The sequence below is a fragment of the Leuresthes tenuis genome, unplaced genomic scaffold (assembly GCF_036924035.1).
Source record: "Leuresthes tenuis unplaced genomic scaffold, fLeuTen1.0.hap1 SCAF_21, whole genome shotgun sequence".
In the NCBI taxonomy this organism is placed as follows: Eukaryota; Metazoa; Chordata; class Actinopteri; order Atheriniformes; family Atherinopsidae; genus Leuresthes; species Leuresthes tenuis.
The window spans coordinates 8,880,280-8,904,772 of record NW_027325375.1 but is presented as its reverse complement, the minus strand read 5'-3'; the positions used below and the strand labels follow the sequence as shown (position 1 = coordinate 8,904,772).

The following is a 24,493-nucleotide window of genomic DNA, read 5'->3' as shown; positions in this document are numbered from 1 at the left end:
TTTTTTTAATAATTATGTTAATCAACATTTCAAAAGTAATGGCTGATTTTGATTAATTTTCAATGAATTTTTATTTGTTACTTTTGTAGGTTTCAAGTGCTTTCACTGAGAATTGTGGGTTTTTCCTTCTTTAACTGAGGGGTACCAACAATTTTGTCCACGTGTGTATGTAAAATCGATGAATGTGGCTCTCTGACTGCGTTGAAATTGGCCATGTGTTTGGTATATAGTCCACAAGGTTGGGAGTCAGCCATTTTGAAGTGGTGTTCCACATTTCAACTGAAACTTTTCAGTCAGAATATAGTGTTCAACAAACTTGTCATGGGGTATACTAAAGGTATAAAGTAAAGATATATATGTACCGAAGATTTATACTACACTGTAAAAGTCGAAAAAGACAATTGCATTGCAGCAAGCCAAGTAGCTGACAGAGTGTGCCACCATCATGGGTAAATTCAATTCTTTAATAGTATACTGAAGTTCACCATATGGTTACAGCTGATTATTTTATCTCGTAAAGCACTTTGGCTGGCCATTGGCCTTTTAAATGTGCTATATAAATAAAGCCGACACTGACTTTGACATTGACAGCCGCAGTCTGTGCTTGTGCTGGTGGATACCGAGTAATGAAATAAGGTTAGGGGTGTACGCAGATATGTATAATAAAGTTCTATGTCAGTGTTGTGGAGAAAGGTGTTAAGAACAATATGTTCTCAAACAAAAGAAACAAACTTGCACATAATTACGAAGTACTGCAGCATATGTATGAGCAGCTGTGAACACTCAAGTGAGTTATTGAACCAGCAGACAATCTTTAATGACTAGCAATTACCTACACCTGGAAAAATGTCATATCTACAGAGGTCTGTGAGAAAAACACGTCTTTGCACTTGATAACGACCTCAGTAAGCCTTTTCTCAAGGTCATAGTCTTAAATGCTAGTTTAACATCGTAGTTAATAGAGATGATGTCCATATTGTGAATTCTAGTTGGAGTGGGGCTTTGCTGTGACTGACAAGACAAAAACACTGAACTCGAAACTTCAAAACATAAGTTTAATACAATTTATGGTTATTTTGAAAGTCCATTTTCTCAACTGTAATGAAATAAAAGAACAGCAACAACAACAAAAAAATAAGATACGTCACAAAATTCTAACTTCAAGGATTGTTTTTGTTATTGCTGCTGGTTTTATTTCTTCTTCTTTTTTTTTAATAATCACAGGAAATGAGATTTTATTTAATTGCTCCTACCCAAATATGTTGTTGGTTTAGAATAATAAAAACTCCACATACAGCAGTTGAAAGTTCTGGTTTAAGCTAGCCAGTATATATGCTGTCTAACAGGCAGAAAGGAGGATTTCTGTCAGCACATAAACAGAGAATGTTTACACCAAATATTAACATGAAATCAGATGTTAAACATCAGGAGGTGTTCACTCTTGAACTGTTATTCACCAAGCAAAAGGTTTTAAAGCCCTTTGAATAGTTTTGTGGCAAAATCTATTCTTGTACAGTAATTTCTCTTCCTGCTCTCTCAGAATGCCCAAACAATCATTCCACACCTGCACAGGGAGGTGAAGCACCTGCCCAGCCCTCAGCAAAAAATGAAATAAGGACACAGAGCGGCACTATCAGTATGGGAGACTCTCAAAGGAGTGTGAACAGATGCAAGACAAGCACCTTGTGACCAGCAGGGGTAACCAATCAGCACTAATGCCTTATGTCAAGTTAGCAAGCATGCACATGGGAGGCTCTGCAGAACAGTGTGAGTATTTCTCAGCCAGATTGGGCATTACACAACTGTTATGATATGGTCTAAAATCAGCAACGTTGCCAAGAACTGGCCCACTTTGATTAACTGAGCAATCATTCAATGAATCTTCTTGTCCTAAGTAATGGGTTAATTGTTGGATTTGTGAAACTAAAATACTTCTCTTTCTTGCAGTTTTCTGAACATGAGATCTGCTAAAGATGTCCCGTTACATTCAATAACCAGAATGAACCAAAGGGTTGTAACTTTAATGTTTCATACGACAGATGAAAGCAGAACATTCTCAAAACTGAGTATTTCAAATGACTAAATATTCAAAATTCTGAACCATTATTCAGTTATACAAAATAGTGACCAATAGTTTTGCATGAATCAGTGAATCAATTGTTTCAGCCTCTTGTTTCAGTCCTAGTTCTTACAAATAATATCTTTGATACAATTAATTGATGCTATCAGTGACATTCACTTCTGGCCTGTTGTCGGCAGTCGTTTCTTTTTTTTTTAGTTCTTTTTATTTTTGAACCTGATCACACTTTAACTTTTGTTACCTGTGATCATGTCAGAATTTACCCTATTTACATGTAACTTCGACATGTCAGCGTCACTATTCCTTAAATATCAGTGATCCACCTTCAGTGAAAAGTGAAATTTAAATTATCTTTTTTTTCAGCACTTATTTTACCATCATACCATCTTTCCCTGTCTTTCACATTCAAGTCAACTGAAACTTGACATGTGTATGATTGGAAAATGTATTTCTTTGGCACCTCCTGCTGGGGAAATAGGAAACACATTCGTTTTTAACAAAGAAAATACACCAATGACATCGCTTGGAAAAAAAAGTAATAATAGCATAAAGAATTCTACACGTTCTGTGAATAAGTGAATAATATGCAATGAGGTTTTCCGATAAATGTGAATAGCGGAGGAGGTGGTGGTGGTGAGAAGCAACACAGTTTGCTACAAAGAAGTAAAACATGTCAAGACATCTCTAACTTTTCTCTCAGCTGTATCAATGAAATCAGCATCAAACAATTTATCAGTGTTCAGTGTGCTCTCTTTCGATTTTCTGTCTGCTGATCTACTGACTAATCAATGTTGATACTTTGTGTATCTTCAAGTCTTCTGTGTGTTTGTCATTTGTTGCCTTCCTTTGGCTCACAGGGACGGTGTTAGGAGAGGAGAGAAGTGTGAAAACAAGCCAGGAGCACAGAGATCCCAGCGCTGACGCTCAGCAGAGGAACCGTAGGTGAAACGTTACAGCTCGAGCTCGAAGCTGCAGAAAGAAGACGTGTGACAAAATATTTTCCTTTATTACGTGAGCTGAATCGTAATCTCTGTTACTGTAACTGTAACAAATATGTTTGTAATAGACAAACATCTTGTACTTGGAAGTCAAATATAAGAAACTGTAAATTCAAAATACATCTGACAGCTACATTTTTGCACACAAAGAACAAAACTAGACAGAAAAAAATACATATTAATATATGCATAGTCTACACACATTAATCTATGATTTTGTAATATTGTTTTTCAAGAATTTGTTTGGAATTATGTAATGATTGATGTGCGTTACAATGAGACCACACACGTGCAGGTAGTTTCAGTTTACTTCCAGAAGAGGTCTCAGCACGGTCTCTGACTATATGCTGTAACTATGGGAACGCTCTGGCCTGCTTACTGACTTACTGGTGGTGTTACTGCCTGTATCTCCTCAGACAAGACTATACAATTCCTTTCAGGCATTTGTCAAAGGGTTTAGGCACGAAAACATGCACAATATAAAAAGATGTTTGTACACATCTCCATGTTCCGAACGAAGATGGTTACCAACACTACCTTCTATCTTTCCTCATGACACCTACGGTGAACAGTGTACTCTTTTTGTTCTGGTGCTATGACCCCAGCTGCCTCAGTCCAGAACTGTCCAAACTAAACAGCACATGGACACAGTGGTAACATACTGTATCCACTGAGGTTAACAAGATAAACAACAAGGCTATTCATCCCATTTGTTTTTCTAACAAAGTCTTCTTTCTCTCTCTCAAATGTCTAATGATGCCAGTGGCTGTATCCTGTTTTTTTTAATTTTTTTATGCAAAACTCAACAAACATCACATAAAGCCACACGCCTGAGGAATCTAAGGAAGATTAAGAGACATAAGTTCAAACTCCCAGCTGTTCGTACTGCAACAACATGTGAGTGAAAGATTAAATATTGAAGCTTCTATCCTTAACAAAGCTAAAGATGTCTGGTACTGGGACTTCAGTTAGAAATCTTTGGCTCTGTGGCTTGTGGGGTAAAATCTTTGTGGATTGGACTTGCCTCTCACAAATGCCATCAGATCCCATCAGATTGGTGGGGAGTTTGGAACCAATTGGGAAAATGTGCTCTAAAATGCTTCAAATAATAATTTCAAAGCTTCAATGCCCTAAAATGACTTAATGACCTCATGTCTCATGTCTTCATCACATTTTATGTTTACTTTGTAAGCTGCCTTTATGTAGAAGCTGGTGCTGACAAACCTTTCCTGAGTTACTGGCTAAGATGTCTTTCATTAGTTATTTCCAACCTAGAGATTGGAATATCAGCTGTCAAATTAAAAAAAAAAAAACTGGTATTACTTTTAACTTATTGGGTCATTCTACTTAGCTTATGCAACATGTCCCCTGTGATAGAGATGTAGATTTAACCCTCCGTAGACTGATAATGTGAGTGGGATCTGTGTGGTTCTCACTCCGGCAGCTCTTCCTGTCTCGCTGCAGCATCCCAGTCACACAGCTGCAGATGGGCCCGGTTCCCTTACTGGTGCAGATTTGCTCACAGCCTCCGTTGTCTTCCTCACACCAGTCGGACTCTGAGGAGATAAGATAAGCAAGGTATGGAGATCTTCTCTTTTTCTTTATATAATACTGCTGTATCTCTGGTTTTGTTGTTCTGTTTAGGTCCGTTATTGTTATTTTCTGTACCTCCGGGACATTTACAGGTCAATTGAAAGTTTCTACACATTTCATATCAGAATTATTTCTGAATTCATGAAAAACTAAAATATGCTTTAAGTGAACAGAAACTCAGCATCCGACCTAAAGAGAAGTACAGAACATTAGTTGGTCAGTCCTTTCAACCCCACCTACCTCTCCTTCTAATGGGTCCCACACTCAGTATGTGCTCCTTATGGTCGCTGTCCTCTGAGTACATTCTCCTCTTGTGTGGACAGTTCTGGACACACAGCAAATACATCAATCTAACAAAGCAGAGAGTTTAATCACTTTTGTTTTACTAGAGGGCTTTTTCAAGTGTCTCACCACTTTGCAGGCGTTTGTGTCCGAGTCACACAGTGAAACGTCACAGTGCAGATGGACCTCATCATAATCCCCGATGAACTTGAAGACAGTGACGTGGAAGCGGCAGGTGAGGGATATGCCATTCTCTGCCATGCCAATGGTGTTGTCCTTTATGTTTGGGCACCTACAGAAGGACATATGTTAAAGGAATTTGTTTGCATTTCGTTGTATCATCCACAAGCGGATGGGTTTTGGTCACTGAAGACAAATCTTTTGTAAAATTTACCATTGAGTGAAAAAAAGGAACTGCATTGTTTGTATAGCAAAAATGATGTCGGTTTGTAAAAAGAATGTATTTTAGACCTAAACCTAAAAAAGGATGATCATATCCTTTTTATTTTCTTGTATGTGTGGATTAGGCCTAAATTTACCTTGCCAGAGAGCCTGTTTCTTTGGGTCATTGTGGTTATCAGTAATAATCTTGGAGAAATCTTGGCTGTTTTATTGCTTTATTTTATATGGTTAGTTGTTCTTTAAAAATTTGGTCATGGATAGTTGGTTTATTCTTCCTCCACTTTATTTCAGCTGTTCTGCAGTTTTTTTCTTTTTAATTTCCGGATTTCTTTATTGTTCCATGGTGGTTTTTGTTTTGTGTAAGTATTTTTTATTCTTAGAGGAGCAACGGAATCCAGGCTGGACCTGAGTTTACTGTTAAAACGATCAATAATAAAATCACAAGAAGCAGGTAAAATGTGAGGTGAACTGTCTCGTGAAGGGTGAATAAAATTTGCTGCCACTTCAGGGTTAAGACATACGGAGCCCCGCAAGGGACACGGGGGAAAAAAATTATGGGTGGGGGGAAAAAAAGGACGGACTTTTGCGAGATCCCGAGAAAGTTTTGCGAGATCTCGCAAAATTCATCAAATTTAGAACATTTAAAGGAGCACTGTGTAATAGTTATGGTGATTTATTAACAGATGGAATATAATACATATAACTATAATGTCAGTGCTATATAGTCACGAGTCGTTATGTTTTTATTACTTTAAATTTCGCCTTTTTATTTGCATATATCGCGGTCCACTTCACACAAAAGCTTACCTGGAACGACGCTACTTGCGTCGCCATATTGATTACAGTGGCCTACAAGGGACAAAGGGTGCCAAGCGCGATTCACCACTACTTTGCAGACGATCAGCTGATTAAATAAACGTAACGTTTTCTCAGTCTCCCTGTTGAAAACTGTTGATTCACGTGAGTTTATGCATCAAAACTACAAGTAGCTTTGTTAGCTGGACAGAAATTACTCGGCTTCATGTTACAGAGATCAGCTGATTTCAATCAAAGTGTAACGTGATACAAAGAGGCTTTGAAAATAATGTCAGCCAGATACAATGTGTTGCCTGCTAATGCTATCCCTCTATCAGACTAAATACAAACAGCCTTTAGCCTTACATAGCTAATATTAGCTTTTATTACTACCTGGGATCCACAAAACAATACATGTTCTCATATGTGTCTGGGATAGGGATTTAGAATACACTGTCTACAAAAAGTTGCCGGTGCTAAAAAGCACAAGATGTTTTTTAATGAGTTAAAATATATATCATCAGCTAAATCAGCCGTCAGTGCTGGAGGTTTCTGCTTTGGATATGCAAAGCACCACCTACAGTTTGAGAAAAACTAGTCTAAAAAACTACTGACTAGCAGCTAGGTGTGGCTGGTCTAGCTTCAGTCACTAGCCGCAGTCCAACAGCTACAGCTGCTAGCAGCCAGCCTCACTACCAACTAGCAGCCACAACTCTGGTGCATTTCTATTTAAGTTATTGTTGAAAGCAAATGGAAGTGGATACATTGACGTTCCGATGGCTCCAATGGCATGTGACCTAGTGTAAGGGGAAGATGAGCCACCCCCCATAATATTTTATAGTTCCATTATTGTGTTCCTTTGTAATACATTTTATTTATAAAAAACTGTATTCCCATCCACATAAGACTAGCACTGAAAAGAAGGCGCTATTTCCATGTCTCACCAGCAGAGGGAGTATCCCCTAAAGTGAGCAGGCCAGAACTCCATAAACTGCCTGGGCCAGCTATAGTATGAAATGTGCTATGTCTGCTTACAGAGTGGTTTCACTGAAAGCTTCATGAAAATCCACACTAGTTGGATCATCCTTCTCGAGTGTGAGACACAAGCATTATTTTTGATTCTTTCTATAAAATCTTGCACTGTTTCAAAGAACTGGAAATAGTAAAACACTAATATAATGCAGAACAACTAACAGTGACATACACTGTAAGTTATCTTTTCACATAATATCTAACCAAATGTAACATCTATTTATAATTTATATATGACACCACACCTGCCGGTTTTACTGCTCCAAAACGTCTCTTTATTGTTCACCAACAATAAAATCAGTGGTTACCAGATAGTGGGTTTTTATGATTTACAATGAACTCTGGACTTAAGGAACTCTGATCCCTTCACTTTCTGCACAGTTTGTCTTTTGTTAAACCAAACAATTTATTTTGTCCACTTGGTTCTAATAATTAATAATGTTCTTAAAGCACCATTAAAAATGTTTGCAAATATATCAAAGACCTAACTGTGCAAAAAGTAAAAATCTTTCAAATTCTGTGTCCCTTTAAGAAGCTTATTCTGTGTTTTCAATTTTCAAGGTCTGAATCTAATTTTGGTGGTGTACTACAGTAGCTCTACGTGTAATGGTGCTGAAATAAAACAGATAATAATCTGTACATCTTGCCCGATGACCGCTGGGATAGGCTCCAGCACCTCTGCGACCAAACCGATGGATTTAACGGGTATAGAAAATGGATGGATTGATGGAATAATCTGTACACTTAAAACTTATAAATTATACAAATTATTACAATTCTACCAATTACATAAAACTCAATTATCCCCCATTGAAATACCCAATTATCATCAATGGCTCAGATTGATTGTGTGACTCTTCTGGGTGAAAGATTGTAGCTATCTACAGAGGGAGATTTTAACACTGTTGAGCCTTTAAAGGTGTATATGTGTGAGTCCAGAAGTAAAAAAACCCTCTAGCCTACCCCCTCTCTATGATGATATATCGGAGTCGGTCACTGCTGTAGCGAGACGGTGTGGCCCAGCACATATTCACTATCAGGATGAGCTGATTTTCATCCGCTCCCTCCACAAAAACACCCACGTAGAGGTTATCCCGAGTGCTGAGCACCACCTCCCCCTCTCTGTATGGGTTGCGGTATGAGGAGTTCTTATATAGAGCCATCTTGGTGATGAAATTTCCCTCCTGAGTCGGTAAGGTGAGGTTAATCACACTGTAGGATGGAGGAAAAAAGGAAGATGATATAAGTTGTCAGCTGTCTCGGCCGGCCATAAAGATATGTTTATTTGCAGTGAGTGTAATCTACAGTAGATTCCTGAGTCTGACCTGAGCATGGGTTTGAGGACAGTCTCCAATGAGATTTTCAGATCCAGCTCATAGGCGCAGGAAAACTCAACATTAATGGTCTTATCTCTGGTGATGACGTTGCCAGTGTTGTTCACACTCTCGATCCAAACTGTATTCTTATACATGATGTGTGTACCATTTGACTGTCAAGAAAAGAGAGAACTAACTCATGATTTGGTTTGTTTTGAAAGAAAAGCAACAAAAACGAATGACTGTAATTTTAAGAATTGAAAATAGATATTATTCCATGTGGAGTCTGAAAAAGGAAAATGGAATCCGTCTCAGCAGATGGTCTGACTGGATTCATAACAATACATATATTTCATATTTGAGTCAAACAAGACCTTTGTGTGACATTGTCATTGTTTTCAAGGTTAAAATAAGTATCCAGGGTGGTCAAAGACTGAAAGATCAAGATAGGAAGTTAAAGAAAGAATTTGAAAAAGCTGATGCAGCTTGAAAATCATGAGCCTAGCCATCAACACTCAAAAAGCAACTAAGAGTTCAAATGGATATGAGCGAACCTGTACAATGGAACCACAGTGCCCTTTCGTGTTGTTGATTTGGAAGGAGATAAAGTCCTCCCCCTCAATGCCGGGGCAGTGCTCGTCGTTGATCCTTACATCTTCCCGTTCAAAGCCCAACTGGAAGAGTTTACACTTGGAGATGGAGACCTCCATCTGAGCATGCTTACAGTTCACCTCTGCTTGAATGATGTCGTCATCACCTGCCAGACACAAGCACAGAGCAACACAGAATCCATGTTCTCATATGTGTCTGGGATAGGGATTTAGAATACACTGTCTACAAAAAGTTGCCAGTGCTAAAAAGCTTTTGGCCTTGTTAATATGTCCATAAGATGTTTTTTAATGAGTTGAAATATATATCATCAGCTAAATCAGCCGTCAGTGCTGGAGGTTTCTGCTTTGGATATGCAAAGCACCACCTACAGTTTGAGAAAAACTAGTCGCCAACAGTAGCCAACAGCTACAGCTGCTAGCAGCCAGCCACACTACCAACTAGCAGCCACAACTCTGGTGCATTTCTATTTAAGTTATTGTTGAAAGCAAATGGAAGTGGATACATTGACATTCTGATGGCTCCAATGGCATGTGACCTAGTGTAAGAGGAAGGTGAGCCACCCCCCATAACATGTTATGGTTCCATAATTGTGTTCCTTTGTAATACATTTTATTTTTCAAAAACTGTATTCCCATCCACATAAGACATAGCACTGAAAAGAAGGCGCTATTTCCATGTCTCACCAGCAGAGGGAGCATTCCCTAAAGTGAGCAGGCCAGAACTCCATAAACTGCCTGGGCCAGCTATAGTATGAAATGTGCTATGTCTGCTTACAGAGTGGTTTCACTGAAAGCTTCATGAAAATCCACACTAGTTGGATCATCCTTCTCGAGTGTGAAACACAAGCATTATTTTGATTCTTTCTATAAAATCTTGCACTGTTTCAAAGAACTGGAAATAGTATTGAATAGCATAGCAGATGTAGACTAAACAGGGAGGATGGTATCATCAGAAAGTGGGACGGGATATGGAAAGGTACAGAAAAGCATATTCATACATCCCCTCTAGCTGAATGAGGAGAAGGGTATCAGAGTCATTTATGGCCATGAGAGTATTTTCAAGTCTATTAAATTTTGAAACCCCAATGCACTTTGTAGAGAATTCACCACTTATGGAGTGAGACTTTAGCTGAAAATAGCAAAAAGGGAAAGTCCCACCTGCAGGGTTGGTGGGTAACTCAGGACAGCCACACAGGTCGCCACCGTTTTCCAGCTCACAGGTGAAGTTTGTGCAGATCTCTCCTGCACAGGGGTCATAGATCCATTCTGCTAAAGACAGGTCCACACACAATGTTAGCTGTCTCACACACAAGACTCTGTTAGACATACATGCACAGAATGATGAAAAATCAGGCAGGCAGTGGCTGATGTAAAAGATTCCTTGTCCTGCATTTACCGAAGTGCTGTGTTTGACAAAAACACAAACAAAGTTATTACAACAAATTTTCACGAAATGATCACTGGAATCAAAAGCATTCATAACAACAATATTATGTCAACGTCAGTTGGAAACTTGGACTAATTCTCTTTTCTTTTTAAGTTTTTGTTTTCCTTCTTTCTTCTTATATAGAGGTCCCATTTAAGGTGAATCTGTGATCCTAATATTATGGATCAATTTGTGAAAATAAATGGATGACATTAGCAGATACTGTGATTGCCTGTTTAGACATCCAGCAGACAAAGAGTAATAATAGAATCGGTGTTGATTTGTGCTTCTGGTCACCTGTTGAATGCATATATTCAAAATTCTCTGTAGTGTAGAACTTCTTTATAAATTATTCTCTCATATTGTCACATGTAATATATGGTATAAATGCCTACTTTGCTAATAAGGTGCACAAAGGGCAGAATTTACACTGCAAAGATTAAGCTTTGAACGAAATTCTGTTGTGTTTATATTTTTATGCTGCGTCTTACACAGTGCACGTGTTAACACATTGTAGATATGACAGAAGTAGGATATTCCTGTGTAGACACTCAGTTCCATCAGGATTTAAAAAGTACATTTAAAAACACGTCTAACTCCAAAGTGCCGTGTGTGTGTGTGCCATGTGGCTCTGAGACACTGGTGTCTCACGGTGCTCTTACAGCAGTTCTCTTGGGTGATCCATTTGGTGGTGAGGGTGCCCAAGGAGCGGCACGCTTCAGCGTATGCTGCCAGTGAACCACAGACCTGAGCCTTGCGATGATTGTAGCAGCCATCTAAGTAGCAGGACTGGTAAAAGGGTCGGGGATCCAGCAGGCCGTGACATGGCTGAAAGAAGCCCTTAAGCTTGGTGAGCTTCTGACAGGCATCTTCTCCCTGCAGAGCTAGGACTGCTGTGTTGTCGCAGGACTGAGCCAAAGCCACATACTGGGTCTCATCACAACTAGAAGTGAAAGAGAGACTTCCAGGTATGAAAATGAAATATTTCAATTTACTGACATCTGTAGAGCTTGGGGATGATTTACTGTCTTCACTTTGACATACTCCCTTCTCATTAGGAGAGTATTGTATTTAGGGACAATCTAAGAATTTGTCACATGGACTGCTTATTCCAGCATCTCTGTGAGTCTACCTACCTGTTCTGCATACCGTTGGTCTTCCAGCTCTGGGCCAGCTCCAGGGCGCTGACAGCCGGTTTGCCCCTGGAGGTGATATAGTCATCACTGGGGTCCCCATTGAAATTCCCACAAAGGCCACACACCTTGTTCTGAAGCCGCTGGCCCATTGTGATGCTGAGAGTGTTGAAGCGGTTGTACCGAACCTGAATGTCTTGCGGTGTATCGATGACAATGAAGCCTTCAGATGTGGATAGACGTGCCATCAGCCCTGTTAAAAATGGTACTGATACTGGTGTACCATTGACCTGGGAAGACACAGGAAGTGTTTGGGGATGATAAGACCACTGAGAAGTCTTATCCCTCTGTAAATCTTTGGTTATGTGATATGAATGTGAAAACCTAACCACAGATTGTACGAGCTTGTACCAGGCTGGAAGATAATTTTCAATACATTCTTAAACTAAGAGTTCTGCTTTTTTCTTCTGACTGATAATCAAAATCAAATTGGTGGTGTTTGAGCCAATCCATGCTAACTCAAAGACCTCAGGCAAGGATTAAAAATGTAGTGTCATCTGCATAAACTGATTTCATATTCAAAAAAGATATCATTATGTAACAGCACATTGTATAATAGATAAGAAAGGGGACAGCCCAAGGCACAGATTAAGACAATCTGAGATGGTGCTATGATTACTCTTATGTTCTGGTGAATACGATCTGAGTCACCCCAGTGTATTACAGCTGATGCCAACATACTTCTTAGGCCACTTCAGAGAAATGCCGTGGTTAATGGCTCACCTAGATCAAGCAGGATTAGGGCTCTCTGGGATTTGAGGCAATCAGTTTGTCATTGTGTACCTCCGTAAGTGCACTTACAGTTGAATGGTATGGCCTAAAGCCAGAACTGGAGCAGCTCTAATGGGCTATTAGTGGCAAGGTAATTGGCAAATTGGACCATAAGAACTTTGTCAAGTATTCTGGAAAGAAAGGGAGATTTGAATTAGATCCATTTCTTTAGTTTGGTAAAGGCTTCTTGGACAGTAGATGGCATAAAACCAACAGCAGGTAACTTAACCACGTAAACAAAAGATCTCCTAGCAGAGATAATTGTGATGTTTATCTCATGTAGCCAGACCTACAGTAGCTCCCCTGTGCTGTGAAAATAGTTTGAAAATAGTTTGGTTCCACCGGTTCTCATTTTGATAAAAAGGAAAATCTTGACCAGTGGGCAAGCAGCTGCATCCATGTCAGACAGTAAATATAGTTGTTGTAGATCTTTACAATTAAAAAAAGCAGGTCAAAATCTTCCTTAAACTTTGCCATATTTAGTGTAAAGGGCTTTTCCTGTATCAAAAGAGGATTTAAAAACAACATAAAACTGGATGCTGAAAGAGTGTTGCTACAACTGCCTGCTGAAGGCTTATTATTATTATTATCTTTGGGCTTTTTTTGTTTTGATGGGATCGACTGAGTGCTCACTGGTTCAACCAATCATCCTTCATGCTTTTCACAACTCTCATAACTACTAGAGGCAGTGTCCACATTGTTGGGACTGCAGCCTATTATAGTTCATAAAGCTTCTTTCATAGGATATTTTTTAGCTTTAATCTGATGTGCTTTGTGTTGCACTTGAACTTGATCAGGTTTTGTCCAATGTGTTGGTAAGATGTGCAGCTGTCAGGGGAGCCCAAGTAAATTCGAAGAACAATTTGGTCAGAAGTGCTTAAACTTTGTTTTCCTTGTCAGAGTTTTCAGATCAAACGGAGCTGTGTACTGCTGCCCGCCCTTGTATGTGCTTTCAAATAAGGACCCAGGAGACTGACAGCCATATCCACATTGAATATGAGTCATGTTTTGGACCACCTTGCAAATCCATAACGATATTCAACGTTCTCTCTTTTTCCAGCTCTAGTTGGTACAATTAGTGCATCGCAGAAACTCAAACTGTGGCCAGTGTGTACCTTTCCAAATATTTGCAACCAATAGGGAAGGAATCCTTCACTCACCTTGATAGTGCTACCAGAGATGAGAATATTCTCCTCATTTATGTAAAGGTAGACATGAGAGATAGTGGTGAGGTTGGGTGTGCTCCATTTATCAAAGTTAGCAATGATCTGAAAGGAGAGGTCAGGCAGCTTGTGACAGTTAGTAGACAGGACGAAGGAGCAGGAGGCCGGAAGACGCAGCGACGCCCCATCAAATGTTCTGAAGACGCCACCACCTGATGCCACACAGTGTTGAGAGCGACGCGCAAAGCAGCCTCGAACTCCATGCCGCAGGGTGCACTCCTCCTCTGCTTTACAGCGCCTTGGGTCACACTGGATCAGGTTTCTTCCAATGCACTGGCAGCGTTTGGTACAGTCACTGTTCCAAAACAGCTGTTTGGGCTATGATAAGACTTGTATTAAAATGACAGCTCAAGTGTTTTTTTTATGAAAAATAAGATTTTTTTTAAATAACTTTCTGACAATCATGAGTATATTGTAATTAGTGTTCTTTTGAGCAAAAATATCAAACATATAATTAATTAAATGTTTGACATTTGAATATCACATAAAACCTGACAATTGTTTCTTGTTTCAGATGAAAATATGCACTATGTTGTCATGCACATTAAGTCGGATGTGAGACTGACCTCGAAGTACTTGCCATCAGTGTAGCAGCCGCAGTTTTGTGGCAGGATGCAGTTCTTGCCATTGAGCACGTAGCCCTGGTCACACTGGCAGCCCTCCACACACTCCTGGCTGCAGTCCCTTTGGCCGCGGGCTGGGGCGCACTGGGGTGGGCAAACTGACACGCAGCTGGAGTAATGGCTGTTAGGTGGACAGCTCTGGACTGGGAGCAGGAACGTTGGCAAAGATATTAGATAATTATTGTGCTAGCTGCACTGTACAATTTTCTGGTGCTAATGAATGTTGATTTTTCAGGTGTAAATATTTGCAGATGTGTTGCCTCAGTCGTCCACATAGAGTTCATATAGATCTATGGGAGCTGTTTGACATTTTGGGAAATAAGATGATTTGCTCTGTTTCTGTGTGTAAGAGAAAAAATGTGCATCAGTCTTTGCAATACATGCTGGGAGTATAGAACCAGTTCAACCTAGATTAGTACTGATTCTGTCCAAAGTGTAGAAATACCCCTCCCAACACGTGTAAATCTCACTTGTTAGCATATTTGATGTCACTGGCTTCATGCATACACTCATAAAATTTAAAAACCCAGACATCTCTTGTTGTATTTAGCTGGAGATTTGGTGTGTGGCGCACAAAACCTCAATAGAAAAAACACTAAATTTATTTCCCTAGTGGTTGTGACGACCTGTGGTTATTCATAGCTTAAGTACCTTGTTTCAGTGTTGAACATTGTCATTATTCAACAATGTTTAAGAGTTTGTGCAGAAATCTCAAACCAGCATGGGTTATGATATTTTCTATTCAACACACACACAGCAAAGGCATGTGTTGAAATGAAAGTAAACCCACTCACCACACGGTGTGTCGCTCCTCCAGCCAGTGACAGGCACTCCTAGGGTTTGACAGGTGCTGGCATAGATCTGTAACCAGTTACAGACTGTATCCTGAGCTCCCTGATCCAAACAGGTGTCCTGCAGGCAGCTTTGATAGAAGAATGCTGGCGCCACCTTGCTGTGACAACGTGCAAACAAACCTCCTCGATCCACGATCAGCCCACACAGCCTTACCGCCTCAGGTTCCACAAACACATACAGTCCATTTCCAATGTGGAAACGAATACCTGTGGCGACTTCATTTGCCTCATCGTCAGTGCCGGTGTTCGTGTTGCCGTCAGCCACCATGGGGGGGGCTTCATTTAGTACGCTTTTCTCTCCAAGGCCACAGCGTGGGCAGGAGTCTCCACAGCCCACCTGGCAGAAGGTATCCCTCTCAGCCCAGGCCATGCCCCAGTCAGTGGTGGTCAGGGTGGGTGGGGATAAGGGCATGCCCTGGCAGATGCCGCAGGAAGTGTTGTAGAGGTCTCGGGGTAAAGTTAACAGCAAGAGAGTGTTCCAGTCAAAAGCTACCTTCAGGCCAAAGTCTGTCTCCACAATAAGCAGCATGCCAGAGGTGAAGATGTTGATCTTTCCTGGGCCCACCTTCAGAGGAAGGTACAAACGCTCCTTATTGACCTGAGTGACAAAAGTAAAAATAGTTTTAACAGGTTTTATTCTGGGACAAAAAATATTCCAACATGCACAATTTCTAGCATCAAGTTTGAGTTCCTAATCCCACTGACTTGCATGTTTTGAAAGCATGTGGGAATTCCCAGGTGATAAATTAACAAAAGATACTATTGATACTGAGTCATACTGGATTCATCTCTACATAACTGTATGGTATGGTAAGCAAGAGAGTGACAGAGAATATTAGGAAAAATGTGAGTGTTGTGGGTGCTGTTCGTTTATGTGTGTAAGTGTGTGTCATTTCTCCTCAGATCTTTTTGTCAGTTTGTGAACCCAGTCCAAGAGTTGTTCAGGGTTGGGGTTTTGTCTGAGCCAAATCCAGCCTGATAAAAGATGCCCATTGAAATTAGATCCTCCTTAAGCCAATCAAAGAGGAATTCACCCTGTGCCTGGTTATTCTATCGGCTTGATTGGAAATAAGACAAATGTCCTCGCAAATGCAACAACGACCTTCACAAGGCATGCAAAAAAAAAAAAGAATCAGGTCACAACTTCTGTTAAGTTATATCATTCCACAAAACAGAAATTCTCAAGTTTGTTCATGTACTTACGGTGACTGTGTGTTTGTAGCTTCGAGACACTTCAATTTCATACTCGTAGACCTCCAGCACAAAACCCCTCACCCAGATTGCCTGGCTTGTGTCTTTTTCCTCATTACGAGCTGCCAATTTGAATTGAGGATAAGTTCCACTCATCACTGTATGCTCTCTGTTCTCATTCCCGCAGTTGGTGGTTGCCATCCTAAGAGTACAAGAGCTTTGCAGCTCAAACGGTACGCCGCCAAAAGGCAGAAAATGCCCATAACCGGCAGCCACACACAAGGCCTCAGTGCGTGGCTGACAGAAATACAGGCTGTCATTCTCCTGGCAGTACTCCTCGGGGTGACAAGGCGCGTGCTGACAATATACACTGTTGTCAGAGCCATTGCAGTAGCAGCGCTCCTGGCACTCCCAGTCTGTCCAGAAAGTCTGATTAGTAGCCAGCTGGCGCCCGTGGCTCAAACAGCCACAATCGCTGCGTGCCACGCACAGGCCATCCCGCAGTGCAAAGCCATCTTCACACTGACACCCTTCTTGACATGGCAGAGGGCATGGCTCCTCAATCTCATCCAAGTTGGCACAGGTCAGAGGGCAGACGCTGGTGCATTCCTCGAAATGACTGTTCTCTGGACAAGGAAGAACTGAGACCAAAGAGAAAAAAATGTATAGATAAAGATAACACCCAAATCAAAAGATTTTTAAAGCATGTGGTCATTTTATCATACTTAACTATTTATTAAAGGCATTTGGGGAATTGGCTTCTGATAAAACAGTGAAGAGAGGGTCAAGGTTAGGGTGGAGTGAAGTTAGGTGGAGATGGGAAAGATGTGTGGCAAAGGGCCAAGAATTGAACATTGAGCTGCTGGACTTTCAGCTTATAAAAATGAGGTGCCCACGCATATAGCTTAGCTAGTTGGCACCTTACAAAAATAACTTTTGTTGCATTCTCTGAAGCTATCACTATGCCCTTATAGTAATACACAAGACAGTTAATCTTGCCCTGGTTTGTCTTAGTACCTCTAATGTTATTAACGACAGTCAATTGAGCCTGAGTAAGAACAAACAGTAAGAGTCAAGAAAAGTCTTTAACACATGTAAATCACTGACACTTTTGCCATAGTAACAAGCTGGAGCATGCATGAAGCCTAGCCTCCAGGGATGTGGCTTTGAAGGCAGAGCTGAAGCACAGCAGAGAGGGAGGGGGAGGACCTGCATGGTGTATACTCTCAAAATTTCAAATTGAAGTCATCTTCCTCTCAAGGTTGGCAGTTTCTTCTTTAAACTCGTGATCTGGCAGTATCCACTGTTTTGCCACAGTTCTGTATTTTTATTTTTGATATTCTCTTTTTTGTCAAAATATGTCTATCGCAAAACTTTTCTTTACTGCTACCACAATTAGCTGTGTTATTTTATTATTATTTTTTTTATTACACCAACGGCCTACTAAAACAACTCACTTTATACTAGAATCACATTGAAGCCATAACTTGAAGCGTTTAGCAGAAATGTTTGTTGGGAGCCCACTGAGTACATAAACGCTAATCCAAGGCACAGATTGTCCTTAAGAGGTGATTTGAAATGTTTCAACTGACATTTTGAATCTAAGCTTCCCTGGAATCTGAGTAACTGTTGTGAACTCGAGCTGATTGCCACTGTAGTCTGTGAGGGAGGAAGCTTTCAAAGGTACCTTTCAAGCCTGCAGGACACGAGTTATGGAAACAGCGTGAAGAAAATGTAATTAATTTGTGCAGTGCCTGCAGAGCTTTGGCAATTTCCATAGCAGATATTTTGACAGCAGATATATTTAGAAAATATAAAAACAAAAGAATGTTCTGATGTTAGAATAGCTTTCAAAGTCATGTTAGGCTTTATTAAAGTGTCAACTTTGATGTTTCTATGGGAGATTTTTTTATTCTGACTTTCTTAGAGGACCTGACAAAAGACTTTTTTCAGCCAGTTCTGTAGCACACCAGGTAAGAAGAAACTTCCGGTAACAACTAAAATGTTTCCCTAGTACCCTTCACATTTAATTTTTTTAAAAATAAAAAATATTAACTGTTTTTTTTAAATATATCATGCTCATTTACAGATTAATATCTATATTTAAGATGTTTACTTGAAGAGGTTCATATGTATTACTGTTTAAAAATAACATCACTCTTTAAGTGAGGTGATTTACCTGGTCCTCATTTAGCCTTCCCTTGAATGAGCCAGTCTGCTCTGACTGGGCATCTCACTGATTAAAAATGCCGAGCGGCACATTCTTTGTTTTAGGTGTACTAAACATGGCCCTAGATATGATTTCTGTAAATATATAATATAATCCTATATTACAAACAACGTGTTTTCTGCAGTTTAGGAACAATGTCTAAGGCCAGTGTGGACGCCAGTATAACTTCCTTCAGTTTGGGGTTTTTAACTACTAAAGGCATCAAAGAAAAGGGAACAACTCACAAAAGCATTATATGTCCTCTTGAAAGTGACATCTACTCACGGCAATTGGTGGCACTTCTCCAGGAAGCTAAGCCTACTTGTGCATCCTGACAGGCGGAAGCATAAGCCTGCATTGAAGAGCAAAGGGCTGAACGGTTCCCTTCTCTTACACACATGTTATACAAGCAGTTCCTGAAGAATGGTGAAGGATTCACCACTGCGTGGCATGCCAGAAAGGAGCTATTCCCTGGGTCATTGATATTACCACACATCCAAGGACTCTGGTAAAGACGCAAGTCTGTGCACATGCGGTACAGGTCATCACAGTCCCCATTGCAGGTGAGGTCATCAGCAATCGACCTCCAGCCCTCTGTGAACTGTTCAGTAGACTCTGCAAGGCGTCCACTGGGAAGGCGCAGGTCATCAGTGGCGTTGCTGTTGAAGACGCCACATAACCCACAAGTAATATTGTAGAAAATGGTTGAAAGGGAGATGTTGAGGTTTCCCTGGCGTGTGTAGTGAACACGTAGCAAACCACGGGATTCCACCACAGTAGCATTGCCTGGGGCTTTATAGATCATCATCGTCTCCATTGGATGGACATAGGGCAGCGGCACTGGTTCACCATTCACCTGGAACACAAAAAGGTGCAAAGGTTAACGATATTCAACTACAAAAAACAGACAACAAGAAGATAATTTACTGACCTTTACAATGTCAAAATCTGAGCCTCCCATGTGTGCTTCAAGATTAGCTACTGTAACTATCACAGGTCTTTTCCAAGTGGGGCCTTTGTTCACCAACTGCCTGCCTATCTTCACCTCCACCATTGAGCCATTAGCTGGTACTGGACCACAAAGCTTCAGTAGGTAGTATGAGCTGTCATCTGGGAACAACAGGAAGGTGCCATCAAAGGACGATGTCACCAAATTCTGGGTGACTGAGCACACTCCCTCCCTCTGAGGGTAACAACCCAACAAGCCCACCTCGGCCACACACACTTCACCCTCCTTACAAGACTCATTGAAACAAGAGACTTCCCCAGCAAGTCCACAGGTGCAGCGGAGGGTACAGTCACTCTCCTCACCACGGGAGCCTGCCCAGAAAGTGTCATTGAGGGGGTAATAGACGCCGTTATAGTCACAGCCACATTCATCATGTCGTACGCAGCGACTGCCACTCAGAACATAGCCGGCATCACACTGGCAGCCCTCAGTGCAAGGGTGAGCACAGTATAGGGGAGCAGTGAGGTCTGAGCAGGACGCCGGACAGGCACTTGTACACACTTCGTAATGGCTGAACTCCGGACATGGCAATGCTTAAAGCCAATGAGAAAAAAATTTATTATTTCAGATTAGGTATGATGACTATGTATATTCAAGTAAATTCATAGATATTCTTTATGTACACTGAATCTCACCACAGAAGTTGCGAGTTCTCCAAGGTCGTATCGTCACACCAAGGGCCTGACAGGCCAGAGCATAGGCTTGGATGGCCTGGCATAGCGTGGTGATGTTGTCCTTATTGCTGCACATGTCATAAACACAGCTATACACAAAGGCTGTGGGGTCAACAACAGGTCTGCAATCCCGAAAAGGTCCATCAGTTTTGTTGATGAGCCCACAGTAGTCTGCACGAAAGTAGATGGCTTCTATAACAGGATCACACACGCTGCAGTTCTGAGCGCAACCGTCTGTACACCTCCAGTCTGTGTCCTCTGCTCGCCAGCTGCCTCCGAGCTCCACCACACTTTCTGCCAGAGAGCCATCAGGCAGCACAGGATCATCAGCAGGGTCGTCGTTATAGTTTCCACAAAGACCACAAGTATTATTAAAGTAGGAGCTGGGTAGAGAGATGGATGCATAGTGCTGACCATCATAAGTCACCAGGAGTCCAAAGTCTGTTTCTAAAGCAACAGCAACCCCAGACTGGTACACATGGACAGCACCAAGCTGGAGTTGGACAGGCAAAGTCTTCATCAAGCCATCCACCTAAAGAGGAAAGCACTTGCAAATTACTGAGAAAATACAGTGTACGAATGTAGAAACTGTTGACCAATACTCAAAACTGATCTGTTTGATTGTTTCTTTTTCTACATGTTAATAAAGACGGATGCATTAAGGAGTACTTAGTTATCTACCTAAAAGCTATATCTCCAAAAGGATTCTCACCTGGACGGTTCCCAAACTACCTTTGGGTATCATGACTCTGTGACCATACACCTCCACTGTGACATCTCTTATCCAGGAAACAGAAGCAACCCCACGGTTCTCATTTTTGGCCTCCACACTGAAGAAGGGCTGTCCGGCCATCTCCCAACAGGGCCGAGCCAGCAGGTAAGAACAGGTGCCTTGGAAGTGATAGAGGAAACCATCGAAGGTGTGATAATGAGGGTCCCCAAAGACCACACAGGTGCTAGTGCGGGAGGGCTGGCAGTAAAAGGCCCCCTCCTGCTGCTCGCAGGTCTCAAGCTGCCCACAGGGAGCCTCTAGGCACTGCACTTCATTATCAATGTCAAGGCAGCGGCATCGCTGTGAGCACTGGTCAGACAACCAGAATATCTCCCCTCTTCTGTAGTAACGCCCTAAAAAGGATGGAAAGAAGACATGGAGAGATAGACTGAAGCTTAAGAATTTTACTGATTGCTTTTGTATCATTGTTGGCCTGACTGAAAAACTGTAAAGTGGGGTGGACGTCATCACTTTGATGCTTGGACTTGCCATTGTAGCTGCAACCATTGGCGGGATCTATCAATTCAGTGTCTACACGGAAGAACCAGCGTCCAGGAATGTTTACATTAGTTGTCTGTTCAATATTTACCACCTCATTTGACCGTGATCCAGGCAGGTTGAAAAAGTGGCCAATATCCCCACCATTAAAACCTGACTGAAAAATGGAAAGGTGTGAGGGATGTGAGGTTGAATAATTTTCAAATAACAACTGTAACAGAAGAGAATAATATATGTATCAAATGTTCTCTGGGACATTGCAAGAATACCTGAGCAGTTGTCCCACCCAGTCCTGTTAAAGGATCACCACCACTGGCTGTTCCTGTACTCCATGTGATTTCTCCATAGTTGAACATACAGAAAAAAGTCACGCTGTCTGAGATAAGTACTGCTTGGAAAGTGTTCACCTGTTAATCCAACAAAAGTATAAAATAGTTTTGAAAAGAGAAAAAGTTTTATTATGACAAATACCACAATGGAGAAGAATAATTTTAAAAAATACAATTGTAGACAAATAGCAGTGGAAATGTCAGAGGAAATCAACAAAAAGATTATTTTGATTAACCAACATGTCAGACAATAGACAAGTTTAACCATTTCAGACTGGGAGCACATTTCAAAACAGCATTCAAAAACCTAAACATTGTTAAAAATAGAGTTATCTGAAAGTCGACAGAATTATTGTGTACAATGAAACTTCTTCTTTGCTTCTGGAGAAACTGTAAATTTGAATAAAACCTACTTGTAAATCTATTATTATTAAGAAAGGACAGTGAAAAATTCGACAGTTTTCAGTTTTCTTGTGCTGTTTAATCTCATATTGAAAGTCATTGCACGCACCAGCAAAGTTGTATCTCTATTACTGTTTGATAACTGACGTTATGATTATGTGCTATTTACTAATGCCTAAATTGCAAAGAGTTAGTAGATTTCCATTACCCATTAAGACCCGAGGTAAACTTTACACATCCTGGTGCTCTGTCATCTTACATCAGGTCTTAATAGGTTAGATAACTGTAAATAAATGTCAGAAATGTCTGTAACCAGAGTTTGGACTCTACCGGGGTTGTCTGGCTTCCACCATAGAAGGTCACTTGGTGCCACGTTGCAATAAAGGCCCATGTGGCCGTGAAGGTGGGTATGTTTTTGAAGTGCTTTCGGACATCTCGTGTTGCCCTTTCCAGTATTTCTGGTTCAGTGGTCTCTCTGTAGTACACATCTCCGCGAATGCCGTTGTGCACATCTGCCCAAAGTGGAGCTATGAAGGATCTGCTGTCACTTAGAGGAAAAGCCTCTGGTGTGAACTGACTAACTTGAACATTGAAGGAGATCACACCATTGTTGTTTACCTGTGCAAAAAAGAAGAAGAAGATTGAGTTTAAGCTTTATGAATGATAAAACTTTATATACCACAGCATGTTAGTTGAAGTTGATGAGGGAAGGCTCTAAAACAAGGCTTACATAGATGGAGCGGTATGGCACATTGAAGAAAAAGAAGGGAACAAGCAAAGTAATTTCTGGAGAACTTCCATCATCCATCTTGGGCGTCTCTAGATCCCTATGACCAGGTCCATATGGATACAGGACATCCTTAGTGCTAGCTAAAAGAAGGGTTAACAAATATAGTTTATCAAATTAATCATTCCGAGCAAGATGAGGACATTCTGCAGCAAATGTGTTGTTGCAAGATTTAGGGTATCTCAGTACCTCCTTTCTGCGCAAAGATGCTGAAGAGATGGAGCAGAATAACTGGACAGCATGGCCTGACCATTCTAAAGAAAACAGACAGATGAGGAGATAGATTATATTGAAATCATGTTACTTAATCTGTGTTGCATTTTCCTTGAAACTAATGGAAATGCTGGAAGATGTGAGTCATAGGACAACTTCTCATAAACCAGACTGTTAGACAAAGGAGAGAGGAGGGAGAACCATCCAACCAGCACCACGTTACTTCTTTAAAATCAGGCTCCCAGGTTTCCCCTGAGTATCCCTGAAAAGGCCCTATTATGCATGTCAGAACAATGTATCAGGATCACATTTGCCTACGGTCCCATGTGAGCCAGCAATGCCGGATTACAGGCCTTTTTTTTGCCTCAGTTCCCTGCATCCAGTGAGACGAGCCTGCTGTGCTCCGACGTCTCAGTGCCTTAAGCCATGAGGCTGGTATGGACCTCATTGCAACTTCTGTTTAAGACCCATCCATGGTTTATTGGCTAAAGGGACAGAAGCGTAAACACTAGGGTACTAATGGCTTTCAACAAGAGGGGGATCTGAAATTAAACTCAACAGAGTACTCAATGTATTTTCAGTGTAACATAAATCTCAACTAATTTAAGTATTTCCTACTTGAAAATTAGTTGCTGGATTTCAGTGACAAAATAATTACACAGATTGGACAAAAGCATCTGACCTTAGATGTGATACCAACAAGGAAGCTGGCTCCAAAATATCTTTGGCTTCAGTAGTCCTAATAAAAACATGTCAAATTTCACAATCTCCGCCCTGTTGCCCAAATATGTTCTCCTCTCACTCCAAAAAGACATGATGACTGCATATATGCATATAAATGCCAGAAACACAATCTTAGATTGATGGCAACTTGGTTTGGCTTTTTGTAAAATTATATCTTGTTGAGGAGCTGATTATACAACATTGTCTGGCAGGCGCTCCTCCAGAGCAGGACTAACAGGCCACAGAGAAGCTTCTTCCCCACAGCATCACCTTATTGAAAAGTTGAAAAACGTATGTGTTTATATATATATATATATATATATATATATATATATATAAATATATTTCTTTTTTAATATTACTTATGACAAGTGCATGTGCGAGACAACAACTGCCGGCAAATAATGCCTAGTATGTGTTTACGTACTTGACGAAATAAAGCTGATTCCGATTCTGATTCTGAACAATCTCATCCATTTTCTATACC

At 40.8% G+C, this 24,493-nt stretch overlaps 1 protein-coding gene across 1 annotated transcript; it reads right to left on the bottom strand.

Moving 5' to 3' along the window:
* Window positions 1–164: 164 nt before the first annotated feature.
* tecta (tectorin alpha) lies at window positions 165–23,352 on the bottom strand. Its single transcript, XM_072375375.1, has 23 exons — window positions 23,260–23,352; window positions 23,014–23,153; window positions 22,614–22,901; window positions 21,822–21,959; window positions 21,544–21,709; window positions 20,995–21,407; window positions 20,244–20,814; window positions 19,531–20,141; window positions 18,885–19,455; window positions 16,403–17,031; window positions 15,140–15,797; window positions 14,289–14,488; window positions 13,660–14,040; window positions 11,672–11,958; window positions 11,198–11,478; window positions 10,268–10,378; window positions 9,053–9,255; window positions 8,508–8,671; window positions 8,146–8,394; window positions 5,083–5,245; window positions 4,912–4,996; window positions 4,515–4,634; window positions 165–3,049 (listed from the first exon to the last, which is right to left on the bottom strand). Exons 1-23 carry the CDS (start codon window positions 23,321–23,323, stop codon window positions 2,946–2,948), a joined length of 6,597 nt encoding a protein of 2,198 aa, XP_072231476.1. The 5' UTR covers window positions 23,324–23,352; the 3' UTR covers window positions 165–2,945.
* Between the last annotated feature and the right edge of the window lie 1,141 nt (window positions 23,353–24,493).

What these genes read in the sequence shown, in the direction of transcription:
- tecta (XM_072375375.1), bottom strand. Translation starts at nt 23,323, where the DNA reads ATGGTCAGGCCATGCTGTCCAGTTATTCTGCTCCATCTCTTCAGCATC. An exon ending in GAGAAGTGCCACCAATTGCC is followed by an intron (nt 17,032 to 18,884) that starts GTGAGTAGATGT and finishes CTTTGGTCTCAG; the next exon opens with TTCTTCCTTGTCCAGAGAAC. An exon ending in CTGATGGCAAGTACTTCGAG is followed by an intron (nt 14,041 to 14,288) that starts GTCAGTCTCACA and finishes GTCTTATCATAG; the next exon opens with CCCAAACAGCTGTTTTGGAA.